Source organism: Perna viridis, chromosome 1 (assembly GCF_037379345.1).
Source record: "Perna viridis isolate PV_CMFRI_1.1 ecotype Kerala chromosome 1, ASM3737934v1, whole genome shotgun sequence".
In the NCBI taxonomy this organism is placed as follows: Eukaryota; Metazoa; Mollusca; class Bivalvia; order Mytilida; family Mytilidae; genus Perna; species Perna viridis.
In genome coordinates, this window is record NC_142445.1 from 22,742,567 (window position 1) to 22,758,477 (window position 15,911).

Genomic DNA, 15,911 nt, shown 5'->3' on the forward strand with positions numbered 1-15,911 from the left:
ACATTTTACTGCTTTTAAATGCACGCATTAAACGTCTGATATCCTTAGGTATTGTATGCACATGGAAATTGCAAGTTTAAAGATTGATTGCCGACAAACATACACTATGTAGAAGCCTCATGAAGTGGCAGTTTTATACACTGAAGGAGGCAATATTGTAATATTATTACGTAATCAACTACGAAGTATGATTGTAATGAACATTAATGAAGTCGGTTACAAAATCCTTCAAAAGACAGCGACCATATGGTGTCTAATTGAAGTTCGCCTTCCTCCTTCTCGGCAACGACACTTTAGAATGGGATTAGTAGTTCCTACGCAATTATGTGTGTAAAAGTGACGGAAAAGGCAATCGGAATCATTCGTCTGAGAGATGGATGTCATGAACAACACAAGGAAATTATTTATTTATATTTAAAGCTCCATTGTTATGTATTTTTTGCACTGGACAAGAGAGCAGGAAAGTGAAGAGCACGGACACAGCTTTTGCAATAATATTACAAGGAAAATCATTAAAAAACGATTCATATAGAACGTATATTTTGCAAGTGGTATTGTGGAATATAAAAAGTCAAACGTGCACATAATGGACGTTTATGTACAGCGTTTATTATGACTTATTTTTGTATAAATTTTCAATTATGAATAATTGAAAATTTATTTCCGTTGCTTCAATGAATGTTTCATTTCCATTTACAAGCATCTCCTCATAGAACATATCGATATACATTGAAGTGCTTAGCATATGATCTCGTCCGCTACACTTAAGTTCGATGAAGAAGTGGATCGACAAGTATGAACTACTGTTTTCCATTACTGGAAGTCTATTGATTATAAAACTCAAACTTTCAAGTACTAGCCGTTGTTAGAGTCAGCCCGGTCGACTTAACAAAACTAGTTTCCAGTGTTTAATCACACGTACAAGCCCATTCCCTAACACACACACACACACACACACACTTTACTATCAATCGTTCACGAATATGATAGCATTGCAACTTTTCGCCGTTTGTTTTTAAAAGACTTAAAACCAAACGTAATCATGGTTAACGTGCCCGGTGGAGTGAACAAAAAACACGCAAATTTATTTTGTTTTTCGTGTTTTATATTCCTCTATATATTGTGCTCGACATGCTAGTGATCTTACGTACAGGTAGAAAATCGTACGAACAAGTAGAATGTCTAACGAACAGGTAGCTTATTTAACGTGTATTGAACTGTATGTGAAAATTTATGAGAGTTTTTATTTTCTTTTAATTTAATTATGTATCGTTTGTTTTGTTTTGTGTGTTTATTTCACTGTTATGTGTTTTATATTTGTTTATTTATGAAAGTGGTGCAGCTATAGTTGTTTTTCATTTGGTGTAATTTAATAGGTCTTTCTGTATGATTTTCAAAGATGGTGGTATTGAGTCAGTTAGTTCCATAAACGATTTGGGATACAGCTTTACCGATACTAAGTATGTAAAACACGTTGAAATGCCTACTCTCTGTATTATCAACAATGAATCCTATGATGACACAAAACTATATATTTATAACGACCGAGGAACAAGTACTTTGTATAAACTATTATTACATGTAATAGTATAAATAAGTGGAAATAAGAAGAAATTATCAAGGACCATTATTTTTATTATTTTTTTTTTATAATTGAGAATATAAACTCGTCTTCAGTGCATTCCTTTCATTTTTATTTCTATTTCGTCTTGTTTATGTCACAGGTGCATTACCAAGCTCCATGCAGGCGTTCGATTCCTCTCTTACTAAAATTCGAAATTCTCGCACATTATTGAAATCACACGTCGTTTGACAATCGGATATGACGTTGCGTACATTGTTGGTGTCACATTCGATTGGACCGGGGCTGGTTACGAAAATCGGAATATTGCTATTAGAATGTGAAGTTATCAAGGCAATATAGGTATTAAAATGTTCGCATGCATAACTCCAGTGATAAGATTGTCACTGTTTGTCGAATAATAACAATATTATTTTTATCATTTTTTTCTCTTTTTTTTTCGTCTTTTAACTGTAACTTGTTATGATGTAAAATTGTTCGAAAATAGTTGTTGTTTTAGGGTTAAAATCATAATCTTTGAAAGATGCCGTTAATTGTAGAGGGAAAGCATTCTTCGATCACAAGAACGCCCACTTTCATATGTGGACGGGTAACATTAAGAAATGCTTGCTTCCCTTTTTCACCAATATATCTATCTTGTTCCTTGGCGTATTTTGAAAAAAAAAACTTTTTTGGAATGAGCAGTTTGTGCTGTAGATGATGTCATATTTTCATGACGTAATGATAAGATCAAAGCGTATTACAATGGTGTCTTCTAGCTATTCCAACATTTTGAAATTACATATTCTACCTATTCCAACATGCAGAGAACAATAGATGTTATTATAGCCTAATATATTGTTACAATAATTAGTAATTAATTAGTTTTACAGGTAAAATTTACCTGAGAATTAAATATGAAAAATTAGTGTTTATAAATTTTCCTACAAAATAAATTTTGAGTGAAAATGAGTGGAATGATGACACACATAATCTCGTTTCACACATACCAACTTTCCAGTCCTGTAAAGGCAGCCTATACAACGAGAGACACAAACTACTACCCGCACTACCAAACTCAGCAGCTGATATTAATATTGAGGGTGAATGGGCTGAAACAACTGTTCGACAACAATTTCTTCTAGCAGATGACAACACACATGGCCGCATGTTGATATTTAGTACACCAACCAACCTTACTCACTTAGCTGCAGCTACTACTATTTATGCTGATGGTACATTTTACTCATGCCCTACCTACTTTTACCAGTTATATACTCTTCACGCTATGGTTGATGGAACTATGTTTCCACTGGTGTACAGTTTACTACCCGGTAAAGAACAACCAATGTATATTCGACTACTCAGTATACTCAAAGATCTATGTAACACCAACAACACTCCTCTTCACCCAACAACCATGTTTGTAGACTACGAAACAGCAGTACACAATGCCGCCTACGCAGTATTCCCTGGCATCAACATCAAAGGTTGTTTCTTCCACTACACCCAGTGTATATGGAGAAATGCACAGAAACATGGCCTTCAAACTGCATACAAAGATGATGAGTATGTCCACCAACTAGTTCGTAGAGCAGCTGTACTACCACTACTACCACCAAACACTGTTGAAGACGTATGGTTTAATGCACTTGAGGACATCAACGATGCTGACACCAACACTGACACTTTAGGTTTCACCGACTGCGTCACCAGCTACTGGGTTGAAGGCCATCGCAACCTCTGGAACCACTACGCCACAGAGGGACCCAGAACTACAAATCACCTTGAAGGTTGGCATGGGAAGTTGAAGAAACTTGTAAAATCACCACACCCGAACATTTTCAACATGATTCGACTACTCAAACAAGAAGAAGCAATACACGCATTGACTCTAATACAGTATTCGGCTGGTGGTAAACGAGTACCAAAGAAAAGAAAATACAGAGAGATAGACAACAGACTCGCCAACCTGAAAACCAGACTTCAAAACCAGGAACTCACACCAGTCCAGTATGCTGATGCCGCATCTTACTTGTTACACATTGACTGAAATTTACTATGTTTTATTTGTGTTTCAACAGTATATTTGTGCTTTTTGTCTTGAATTAACTTTTGCAATATTGCAGTATGATTTTAGTAATTTGTTTATATTTGTGCTTCTTTCTTATCAAAGAATTTTGTTAGTGCTAAATAATTTAGTTGTTCAATATGTTGTTTATATATAATCAAATGTACAAAATAAAAAAAATGAATTTATTTAGTTTTAATTTCTTTTTCTCATGTTCAAATCATTTATTCCATGAAGATACCAGGAGGCATGATTCAGACAAAGTCATCACAAATATAACAGAATACAACAATACAATATCAGACAAAATCAGTTTTTATAGCACAGTTTCCCAATAAACATTAAAAAAATCAAAAGTAACTGTACTGAAGTAAGCAAAGGATACATTTACAAAACATATTAATTCCAACATTCTTACAAAAAATCACCTTTTTACCTGTAATTAACATCACCAATTAAATAATGTTTTTACAAGCTAATCCGATTGTTTGTCCAATGTTTACACAATAATTCCACCTATTCCAACATGAAATTTTTGTTTTTTTAACTTAAATTTCAAAATGTTGGAATAGGTGGAATGAACCTAACAATATCACAAATATCTCCCCTTTGATGTGGACATTGTAAAAATGGAAAGAAACCGATTTGAAGACAAAATGTTAGACATTTTTTTAAAGTTATGCGAACAGCTTTTTTTAATCGGGACTTTTATTAACTATATTGACATTTTATTACATAACCCCAATGAAATTACATGTGTATATATAAAATGTTCAATCAGTCTTTTTGTTAAAAGCCTTCTTGTCCGTATTTCAATTACATGTATGTCACAAATCTTAATTTTATCAACGTTGTCCATTGGCTACTTTCTTGCTTACGGTTTTAAAATATAACTACGGATAGTATTTTTACCAAAGTATATTCACGCTTAAAGGACTGTGTAAATAATCAGAATGTCATGTTTATTCTAAAAAAAAATGAGTTTTATTGTTTAATAGTAGATAAATACGCACGTATGTTGTGATGTCACGCTGCCTTTTTCCCGACGTTTTCTATACGTTGCGTGCTACCCAGTCTTTATCAAAAGCTTTTTTTCGTTAGTTTTGAGTGAACTAATAACTATGAAATTTTGAATTTTACATGTATATATGCTGCAGATAGTATATTCTAAAAATAATGGTACTTGGTTCAACACGTATCTAAGCGCAGCAATTCTGCCGACTCTGCAAGATTCTTATATTTTCTGAGAGTGCTGACAGCAGCGTCTATATAGAGTGAATTTCGAACTCAAACACTGTTCGGAGCTTGGTTCATTACGTGTAAATATTCCTACCATCCATGGAGACTGTTACATTTCCGGAATTTGTAAAAATCCGTTAAAACTAAAAAGAGTACAGCTGGAGCTGCTGTGCTCGTAATGGTAAAATGAAAGTTCAAAATTGTGACGCTGACAGTGCTCGCTTACATAGGCATTAGCAAGAGAATGGAACAAGATATATTTTCTACATTTACACGTATATCATGCCAGGACATCTCGTACTTTCATCTTCAAAAAAACTGATCCAGCTTAACAAAACGTGATAGCTACATTTTTCACTGATATTTTATTATCTTAAAATACTACCAAAATCCATGATAATTCATACAGACGTGTTTAGATTGAATGACTTCGCACGTTAGGTCATCTATATCCCAAAAATTAAATAAAATACCCGATACAATAAACATTCGAATTCGGTAGAGGCTGGCACGCGTTATTTTATATTTTGAAAATACATATTTGCTGAGCACTTGGTTTCAATCATACATGCAAGTAAGATAGAGCCAATGACGTTCTTGTGTATATGATGGAAATTCAATGAAAAAAGAAAAATCTTCTGGCTTCATTAGTGTTGACTGAGATATAAGCCAAATTACAAATGCTCAGCGGGAACTGAAAGCTCGCAGCATATTTAACATGCATAACTCCAGTGATAAGATTGTCACTGTGTCGGATAATAACAATATTATTTTTTCTCTTTTTTTTTCTTTTTTTTAACCGTAACTTATAATGACGCAATTTTAAGACATGAATAGAATAAACTTGAACAAGATAGAGCGCGAACGGATAGACATACATTGATAAAATGAGTATTATGAGCTTTGTACAACCTTGAACGTTACCACGTAAGCAAGATAGCTGAATTGTGTCATTCCTGTCATATTCAATTTATATAGAATAAGTATTGGATATACGTGAGAAGAGGGTTAACTCAAATAGCTACGTGCGAATCGGTTTATTAATTTTCCAGATCTTAAGATCTTACGAGTCATTTTGGTCCTGATATTTGTGCGGATTCGTCTGTTTTATGACGTGCTAAAGACAGATTTAATTAACATGATACGCAGTGTTTAAATATTTCTTCTCGAACGCTGAGTATAAAAAATAGATTTATTTACTGCACTTCAGGAAATAATTTAAAACCAGTATTAAAGATGAAAGAGGCATATTTCCTCAGCTATAATCAAAATAATACTTATCAAATTTACAAACCCGATCCGAAACGAAAGAGAAGTATAAAAAATACTGATCGTAAATTTACAAATGTAATAGTTACACAAGGGATCGAATTATTAACAGAAGGAGATCTTAACATCCATATTAATTTATACTGTTTCTCACGAATACAACAAATATGTACTGTAGCGTTACGTAACACAATTCCTTACAAGATACATAGAATCAGGACATAAATATAAAAGTACTCAGAATTGTACTCACTGTTTGAATCTTGCATTCTCCATAATACATTCTAAGTCCGAAACTGAGCCGGGATCGTCATTCACCATCAACGGTTTTCGTTTCGTCTTATAGGATTCTGATTTACGAGTTTGTTTTAAAGCATTCCTTAACTCGGTCAACAGATTGTGTTCGGTATTATTTTGTCCATATAATCCAAATGAATGAGGTCGGTGTCGCATTACCTGTTTTTGTCTTCTCTGAGGCACAGCTGGGCTAGAGTCCACAGAATGCGATATAGGTTTACTTCCAATAGTGAATTCCATTCTCCTATTATCCATTGGAGAAGGAGGGGATCGCCTGTTTTTAAACATTATATCCAAACTTGCAAGCTTATCAAGCGCCTCTAAATGGTTCTTATGTTCCATTTCTGGACATGAAATTGAACTTGGTGTGTGTTTTAGCATCGGTTTAGGCGGTTTGTGTAAAGGCTGAGCGAAAAGTTCCGCTGATTTTAACAATATATCCCTATTATAATGGTCCGGATCTGGAGAGCGGGATACAGATCTACTTTCCATTTCGTCTTCACATATCGTTCTATTATCACTATAATCCTCTATTGAGCAACATGACGATGATGAACTGGGAATACGCGTTCTTCGTGGTATAGGTGGCTGTTTATATTTCTTTTTCTGGAAACTGTCTCTTTTTCTTTCTGAAGGCGACCTTGGTGTACAGCCCTGTGTAGGGTATACCTGTTGTTGGTTCCAGCTAGGAACTGGAGGTGCAGAATGACGCTTCTGTTTTATATCAACAGACCTTTTCCTCGGCGGAAGTGGAGGTGGTCTATCTGGTTCTCTGGCTTCTTCTTCATCCGGTAGATTCGACACTTCCAATTCCCTCTGTTTGTCTTTTTCTGTAAGAGAAGAAACATGACTTTTTTTTAAATACAGAGGCAAAATTAAAAAAATTTGGAATACATGTAAGGATTTCTTTCTAAGCATTATACGGAATGGGAATTAAAAAAAAACTTCTCTGAAACTCCAAACAGCATCACACATGTTTTATTCTGTGTAAGATAGCGGTTCTATAATGAATAATTAACACTACCTGTACATGAATCTAGCAACCATTACTGAAAGCGTCAAAACAGAATATGATTCTTTTTGGACATATATTGCACAAATCGTGGAATACACATTTTTACATATAAACATAGGATATATGTATTTGAAAAATACATACACGTATCACATTTGATATCGGTGGACTAAGCGAAAAAAAAAACTTACTATACCAAATATTTTGGTTTACCTTACCCACGAAATCCACGAAAATTGGAACCCATGAACAATAGTAGAGTTTCATAGTACCTATAATATCTCACTCATTATGATGAATAAAAAAAGGTCAATTTCTTATTAATGTATTTTCTCTGTTTTGTCAACAACAAAACTAGAAAAGTTTTTCACGGGATCTTTGACAGAAATGTCATAGCTGTTCAATCAATCACTAAATCGATACATATTCTTTTACGGGTCGGTGAAAATGAGGACTAAATAAGAAAACACAGTTCAAAATACAAAAGTGTAAATTAATTGAGATGTTGAGAAAGTTTGCAGGAAAGTGAAAACTCACGCAAACTTAAAAAGACGTCTGAATCACGAAATTCTGTCTTTTATAAGATGGATGTGATGCAATTCGAAGAAGCAGTGTACGTGTAACTCACGTAAAGACACATACATTAGTATACATGTACATGTATATAAATTATAAAAGGGGCGTAGAACAGAGATAAGAATAATGCCATGCCTAAAATGTGTTTCATAATCAAGTAAGTATTACGTGCGACTTTAACTGTTATCTAATTACATGTAGTCAACTTTCCTTTAAAGTTTCTGTGATTTATGTACTAAAAGTTCATGTAACATCAGTAAGGAACAGATGAAGAAATATTTACAAAACAGACCAAACAATCCAAGAAATAAACAGTTTGAAAAAACAGCAAAGTAAAATATTACCCTAACATAGAAAATAATTATGAAATCCTTACCATACAGCTTGACTCCCATTTCCCGTGCCTTTTTCAATCTTTCTATTAAACAACAATTAATGAAACAACTCATAATTTATTCATATAGTTGTAATGAGTTTTTGCAATAATCCTGTTAGTCGTTTATGTAACTGTTAGAGTGTATTACATGTCAAAACAGCCGGTACAAAGGAAAATATATCATAAATTGAACACCAATCATACAGACCAACATGACAGACTCTATCCACTTTTATGATCATTTATACCCCGGGGCTGATTCGATGTTTTAGCACGAATTGACCAAACTCCATCAATTTACACGAAACCACCAGGATAAAGACCTAGATTGAATCAATTACGATTTCCTTAAATATCATTCTCAAATTAAAGACCACAATTGTCGAAAAAGATTAGTTTATTACAATTCTCATTATTTCATCGAGTTCAATCAGTTTAATCCGTATTTTGCAGTGGTATAACAACCACAAAATGACTCAACATATTTACTAAATAGTAGTAGAAATGTAAATGTTAAATTTAAATTGGTACAGTCAAGTAGTGAAGAAATTTATAAAAAAAAAAATAACGGGTGGTAAGGTTCACTTTCGGATCACCCCGCTTTCACGCTGTGAATGATAAAAAGAAACAGACCGCCAAGTCTGCAATAATCTGTGGTTACAAAATACACACTTATATGTAAAGTAAAAATCTTGTAGACGTTAATATTATACTATCATTGTGGTTGGCATTGGTGAACTTCTTGCAACCAATTTCGGTGCATTATACGTTTACTATAATTGTCGCCGTCATTTGTGTGCTTGTTGAAACCAACTTCGGTACATGACAATTTACGCAAGGTTCATACGAAGTATAAATACGCAGAATTATTATATGTCAAGTTCCTTTTTGATATTTGTTCATTCTTTGTTTTACAACTTCTAACATTGATATTAAGAAACTTTTAATATTTCCCTTTCTTTTTGATAAGATGTTGTTTACATGCCGAAATGTACTAGCCTTCGGCCTATTGCTTACATGGAACGTGCCGATATTATTTGCTGTGTATAGTTCAAGGCGTGTAGAAAGTACATATAGCTGTTGTCGCTGTGTATCTCAAGTCGATAAACTTATAAACATTCAGGCGAAACAAAATCGAGTTTGCATTACGAATATTAGTGTTTTTTTTTTGTTTTTTTTTTTGTTTTTGTTTTTTTTTTCATTAAAAATATATCAGCATTCATACAAGATTCAACACCCCCTATTTCACAATGTAAAAAAACCTACCCCCTCCCTCGGGATGAAAAAATTATACGTGCCCGAAAATCTTTAGACGCAATTGCAAAAATTACCAGTGTTCTTAGCTCAGTCTCAACACCATAAGTGAACTCTCGATCGAGGCTCTGTACTAGTAATATAAGTCTTGTTGCAAGTAAAAATGTTCGGCTAGAGCTATTATCTCACAACCTATCCTCGGGAAGGATTTGGCGTAATAAGCATAAAAGGGTTATCCTAGACAAAACTATGAAATGAATATTTATTTAGAGAGATAAATTACACGCAGTTTTACTCCTGTTAAATACTCTGAACCCTATATATAATTTGACCAACTTTACCTTCAAATAAATTAGGCATAGTTAATTCCCATCTAATCTGACCGGTACCCACAAAACTCGACTTTCGCGAAACCCAAGACTTCGACCTTTTGAATATCCGAGCGTAATCAGTTTTATTTAGCTGGGGTGCACTATGTCTTCTCATTATCACTTTCTTTCAAAACACTCAAGATAACAAACTTAACGCTTAAGTTCTGTACAGTTAATCATTGAGATAAAATTATATTAAATTCGTGTTTTGATTAGGGCTCAATTAGCTAAGTTGTATGTACGGATCTCGACTTTATTGAAGAGGGATTCCAAAACCAGATACATCAATATTTCGACATATTTATCAAAACATTTTTGTTATACCTTTATTCCAAACTTGTAGAGTGGGTTTCACTTATGAATGTCAAAACCCTCACGATAATGGGTATACATTTTATAATAATTTAAATGAAAACAAACCAAGACTATTAGTTAAGAATAAAAACAGAATTATGTCTTTTTAAACCAGAAATAAGATACAACGAGAGGTAATTTGGGTATAATCCCATTAAAGAAAGGACTAAAAAATAATCCGATCGGTTCGAAGAGGTTTGTCTAAGTACGATATGACAACATAGTATTTTGAAAGTAAACCAATTCAACTCGAATACCATCCAATCAACACAAGCAAACAACAATAAACAGTTATCAATAATTGAAAATGAAACAAAAATAAGACCATATTTACATAGGATATACATAATGTACATCCGCGATTATTTAATCAAGCCGTACAATGCCAAGTTTTGTTGTTTTTTAGTGTGTACTTTACTTTAACTTACGCTTAAGAGTTGGCATACAAAGTGTACGGAGTGATGGCTGCAGGCACAATTCTATATCCCGTAATTAAACTCTATTGTTAAAATGACTTACATGTACTAGAAATGTCAGTTTCCTTTTATAACTAAGTCCATAAGACTATCAATACAACTCCAATTTTGCATGACATTGTACTGCGTAAAGTCATATCTATCAAATTTCTTACACAAGAAGAAATTTAATAAAACAATACGACCTCATTATGTAACTTACATAAACGATAACATCTTGTAACGTAAATATACCTTTAAAAACGCAAAGTCAAGGTTAGAATAGATACCATGTTTTAAGTTATTTATGGTAATATACTTTAATGATGAACAAAGATCAAAGGTTGATGTAATATTAACGAAACGGGAGCGAATGGAATTTAAAAAAAAATATCAAGATTTTATTACCACCAGTTAAAAACGACCATAAAAATAAAACACCTTTTGTGTCATGGGGTAGTATTTTCCACATAGGTGCTGAAACACATTTCTGCTACATGTGTGTAGCTTTTAGTCTTAAAATATACAGACACAAGGAGAAAAACTTTTGCATTTGAGCTATGAAAAAGCACATGTTTGGAGCATGCATATATTATCTTTTCTATTTTATTAAAGAGAATTTAATTATCCTTGAGTGATATTAGATTGTCAGATCGGTGGGGTTTTGACATGCATGTTTCTGATTTTTCCCATTTTGCTTGATTCTAACACTAACACTTCATCTTTCCTTTATATTTTTTACGTAGCACCAATGCTAATATAGACATTGAATACTTGAGTCCTTTATACGAACTAACAAATAACACATCCATTCTTTTCAAATCGACCATTTCACGATAACTGCAGGGCTGTCTCCTGACCTCAAAGGAAAAAATGCACGCACCCACTCAATCACTCATAAAACGTACACCAAATAATAACGACTCTGCAGTTATAGTGAAAGGGTCTATCCTTTAATGGAAAGAGACCAAATTTGCAACATTTTCATTTCAACTTACATGTATAATGGTTTGTTTAAAAAGATGTTCAGCTAAAAAATACCCAATAAAATACGCAGTTGACCACATGCTTGTATATATCACAAATCAAGTTCAAATATACCTTAATTTTGAATTTCAGTATAAATCTCAGTATCAACTGAAGGTACTTCCAGAAAATAACAATTCAATAAACAAATAAAACCAACGCCTTCTATATGCGACACACATTTACAAAACTGACCCAGGTTATTAGTCGGATGGGGATGTGGTCACCGGTAGAATGATGGACAACGATAACACACAAATCGTTTAGTAAATACTGTACTGCAGGAAAGGCTTAAAAGTAATCCGGACAGGCAGGTCATGGCCTTTTCAAAGCTGTCTACTGTGGTTTGGACATGTAAGTGGGCCATCATTTACTATTGTTTAAAGTAGTTATTAAAATATTAAGTCTGGAAGCTCATACTGGCGCTACTGTTGAGGTCAAAGCATTTAAACTGGAATGCTTTGTCTCCGATTCCCTGCAGATATGGGTCATTGGAATTATGTATAGTCATAGAAGGTTTTTGACTTCGGGCGAATATTTATAAGTAGTTCGTACAAGTCTGAACATTGCATATGCTACGTAGCTTTACGAAGTCGTTTTAAACGCTTTTTAAAGTATGCATATAGACAAGGAACATTGTATATCAATCTCTAATTTTTCATTTATTGTTCATAAAAACATACAAAGTATTATGCGAAATAGGGGTGGAAATGAACGATGAAAGTTTTCCCATTTAATATATAAAATAGTAATTATATCAAAAACCTTCATTGTGGGATACCTGTTGCTTAAGTACTATAAAATATATATCTCTCAGACATAATGTAGCAATATACAAGACAAAATTTTAACAACCTTTTTAAACATTATAATTGATAATGGACAAAATTGGTGCCATTGAAGATTAAAATCATTTTATAAGATATGATTAACTTCATGTAATAATACCGTGGGGTGAAGCACCGGTTATAAGAACACAAACAATAGTACGTGATACAAAAAAGCCTTGTAAACTGAAACATGTACGCTTCGGAAATCTCGGTCTCCTTAATTAGTTTTTGGTGTATTCTTTCATATTGTACATATATATCTTTTGATCTGACAAGGTTCAAATACCAGCGGAATCACAATTGAAAGCGAGGCGAAAAAAATACTCGTGGTCTTGTACATTTATATTTATAAACTCGGCATGTCTAAAACGGACGCGTTACAGGGGTCGATCCCGAGGTTTCAAAATGGGGGAGGGGGTCCAGGGAGGTTCCAGAGGAAGGGGTTTCCAGGCTAATATTTGCTAACTTTGCTAAAATTTCGAACAAAAGTAACTAAATATTCCAACAAAAGGGGGTTGCTATCCCGGACCCCTACTCCTTGGATCCGCAAATATGTTACACATAATTTTTTGTTAAACTTAGACAAAGCCTTTGGAAATCATTTTTTTATCATTTCAATATAATTGATGGACACAAACTGAATATTTCAATACTTATTCTATTTCATTCATGCTTAAACTTACCAGGTAACATTTGAAAATGCATCCAATACACAATATATGTGGAACCCCATTACAATGAATAGATTCATACAAATTCTTTAAATATGACAACTGTCAACACCCTTCAACAGAATTGTGATAGAGAATGATTAACTTGATTAACGCAAATAGAATTAATACCGGCTATCATCGCCTTAAATTTTCAGATGAAACGTCCATATCTCGATCAATTCAGGATGTTACTCTTTTGTGGTCAAAAGAATTGCTTTCTTCATAAGAAATATCAGACAGCGTCCTTTCAGAGCACGACACGAAGACTGGATATTAATCCGATGTTAATATGGTAATAAATCAAAAAAAAAAATAAAGTGTCTTAGTTTGGACTATTTACACTAAATCTTAAATCAAAATTTATCAGTTTCTATTCATTTTTCACAGAATGCAAATTGCTAATAGAAGACACATAACATGACCAACACCCTGCTTCAGAACAATCTACATTTTTACCTAAACTCAGTATAATTTTGTTTAATGTATCAATCAGTCAATTTATCTATAGAAACTTTATTGTCATGTTTTACCAAACTTCACCTTAAGCAACTGAAAAAGTAGCAATTGTTCTGAATACCGAGATTTAATGTATTTTGAATGCTTCATATAATGCCTGGCCAATTCGCTGGATCATTTTGACAATTAAATGGTTAAGTGTCGATAAAATAAACAACAATGAATTCTGAGCTAACAATAGAATATGGCTATAACGTTTACGACAGTAAAATTATTTTACCATGTTTTACGACTATGAACATGAAACTTGTTTTGACGAAGTACTGAAAAGTATACTAAATTATATTTTTTTCTCCTTAAACCTGTCATTTTGTGACTTTTCCAGGACAAGTATTCCGATCGTAAATACTGTTTGGTAACATACAATTTATTTGATAAAGATCTTTATTTATTTTACAAAATGGAATCAAATTAACAATTTAACATTGAATAGCAAGCTATTTTTTTCTTCACTCTTACTCTATAATGTCCTTGTAGGATCATAATAGCTTCTTATTTTCAGAAAAATTAAATAATTGCATCAACTTATTATGCTAGTCTAGTCAGAAATGTCATTTCAACTGCAAATCGTCGGTATAAGAAAATATACACATTTTAGCATTTTAGACCTAACGTCTGGCGTTTTTACGGGATTTTGACAAGTTAAATTGATTATAAAGAATTAGAAGGACCATTTGTGACAATTATTTTATGAACTAATAATTTGTCCTGGTTCCAACAGTATACAGCTTTTACCTATTCACAGTTTTGATTGTTTACAATAGTCATTTATATTTAAGATAGGGGTGGTTTTTTTTTTTCAACACAGCCGCAATAGCGTGCGTAATAGCGTGCGTAACGTCTTTGTTTATTTGTCTAAAAATGCCGTTTCTGAGTTGAGACTACCACTTTTATGTGAAGACGGATTCAAGTATTTAGTCACTCGGCATGGTTTCCAATGGGAATCCCGAATACTCTGTCTATTGTGACTCTCAACATACAAAATCATATAACATATCTGAGTGTACAAGAACATTAAGAAAATTAAGAACAGGTAGATCTTCAAATGGCTTTGCTCCACCAGGGGAAAGACGCAAAAAATACTGAATTTCTAGCTTATTATAATAATAATAATAATACACCTAACTAACAATTCTTGCCTTTTTGTACTCATTTTTTTATCGTGTCATTAACAATGATTTTAGTACTACTCACCAATTCAGTAACTAAGAGTGGACAGTATAGCTATAATGGCCGACTTAGAAAATCGTTTTACGATGTTTAAAATTTTAATGTCAATTTTTTCTCGAAATTTGATATGTATCTTACACCAGCTGTTTTAAATTGTACTAGCAATATGATATTTTAATATCAATAATTCAACAGTGGTTGTATCAAAACAAAGAACTTCAATATTTCAAGTCTTATGAATCTGATACGTTTTCAATGTTCTGTTCACATTCACGAAAAATCGGAACCATGTTGTCTTGGGTAACTCTTACCAATTTATAATAGTTTTTAAACCCGACTTCGAGAAAAATACCAAACGAAGGTATGGCAGACACTTTATATTTCAAAACATTTCAATTTTGACCTTACATTAAAATTGCTTTTTTAAATTTCTAGGATTAACGAAGTGTAACTTGTCAATTAAACCCATTTTGCAACCCCTTGAAGCTTTAGCCGTAGCGTGCATTTGATCTGCATTTTATACTAAGTACTTAGCCTTAAATGTGTTCTTAAGTGAACATTAAGCTTGCTTCGATGTAAATTAGCTTCAAAATGCTATTTACAAGCACTCACTTGAACAACGATTCAGATGCGGAAGTTTTTTTTTATTTGACATAAATGCATTCCTTACAAATGTTCCAGATTTAAATTAACCGTACGGTGGTTTATAGAATTTATCGTAACTTTTCAATGTTAAATACCTTACATGGACATCCTAATTGGGAAGAATTTCGGAAAATAAAGTATGCAAACATTCTCCACTCAAGCTTAAAATAGCA

At 33.1% G+C, this 15,911-nt stretch overlaps 2 protein-coding genes across 9 annotated transcripts in view; one reads left to right on the plus strand and one right to left on the minus strand.

Annotated features, from left to right (window-relative positions):
- LOC148627819 (uncharacterized) overlaps window positions 1-15,911 on the minus strand; it is a 114,549-nt gene that overhangs the window by 37,260 nt on the left and 61,378 nt on the right. For 5 of the 8 annotated variants that reach the window (XM_088579516.1, XM_088579535.1, XM_088579545.1 and 2 more), the window contains one exon: window positions 6,394-7,267. In XM_088579516.1, the coding sequence (XP_088435642.1) occupies window positions 6,394-7,267 (874 nt within the window). Of the gene's footprint in view, window positions 1-6,393; window positions 7,268-8,404; window positions 8,447-9,999; window positions 10,034-10,811; window positions 11,062-15,911 lie in introns of those variants that run through there. The other 3 variants (XM_088579574.1, XM_088579583.1, XM_088579526.1) reach the window with 3 other exon arrangements.
- On the plus strand, window positions 55-3,816 carry LOC148627820 (uncharacterized). The gene has a single exon (XM_088579657.1). It carries the CDS (start codon window positions 2,730-2,732, stop codon window positions 3,612-3,614), a length of 885 nt encoding a protein of 294 aa, XP_088435783.1. The 5' UTR covers window positions 55-2,729; the 3' UTR covers window positions 3,615-3,816.

What these genes read in the sequence shown, in the direction of transcription:
- LOC148627820 (XM_088579657.1), top strand. Translation starts at nt 2,730, where the DNA reads ATGTTGATATTTAGTACACCAACCAACCTTACTCACTTAGCTGCAGCT.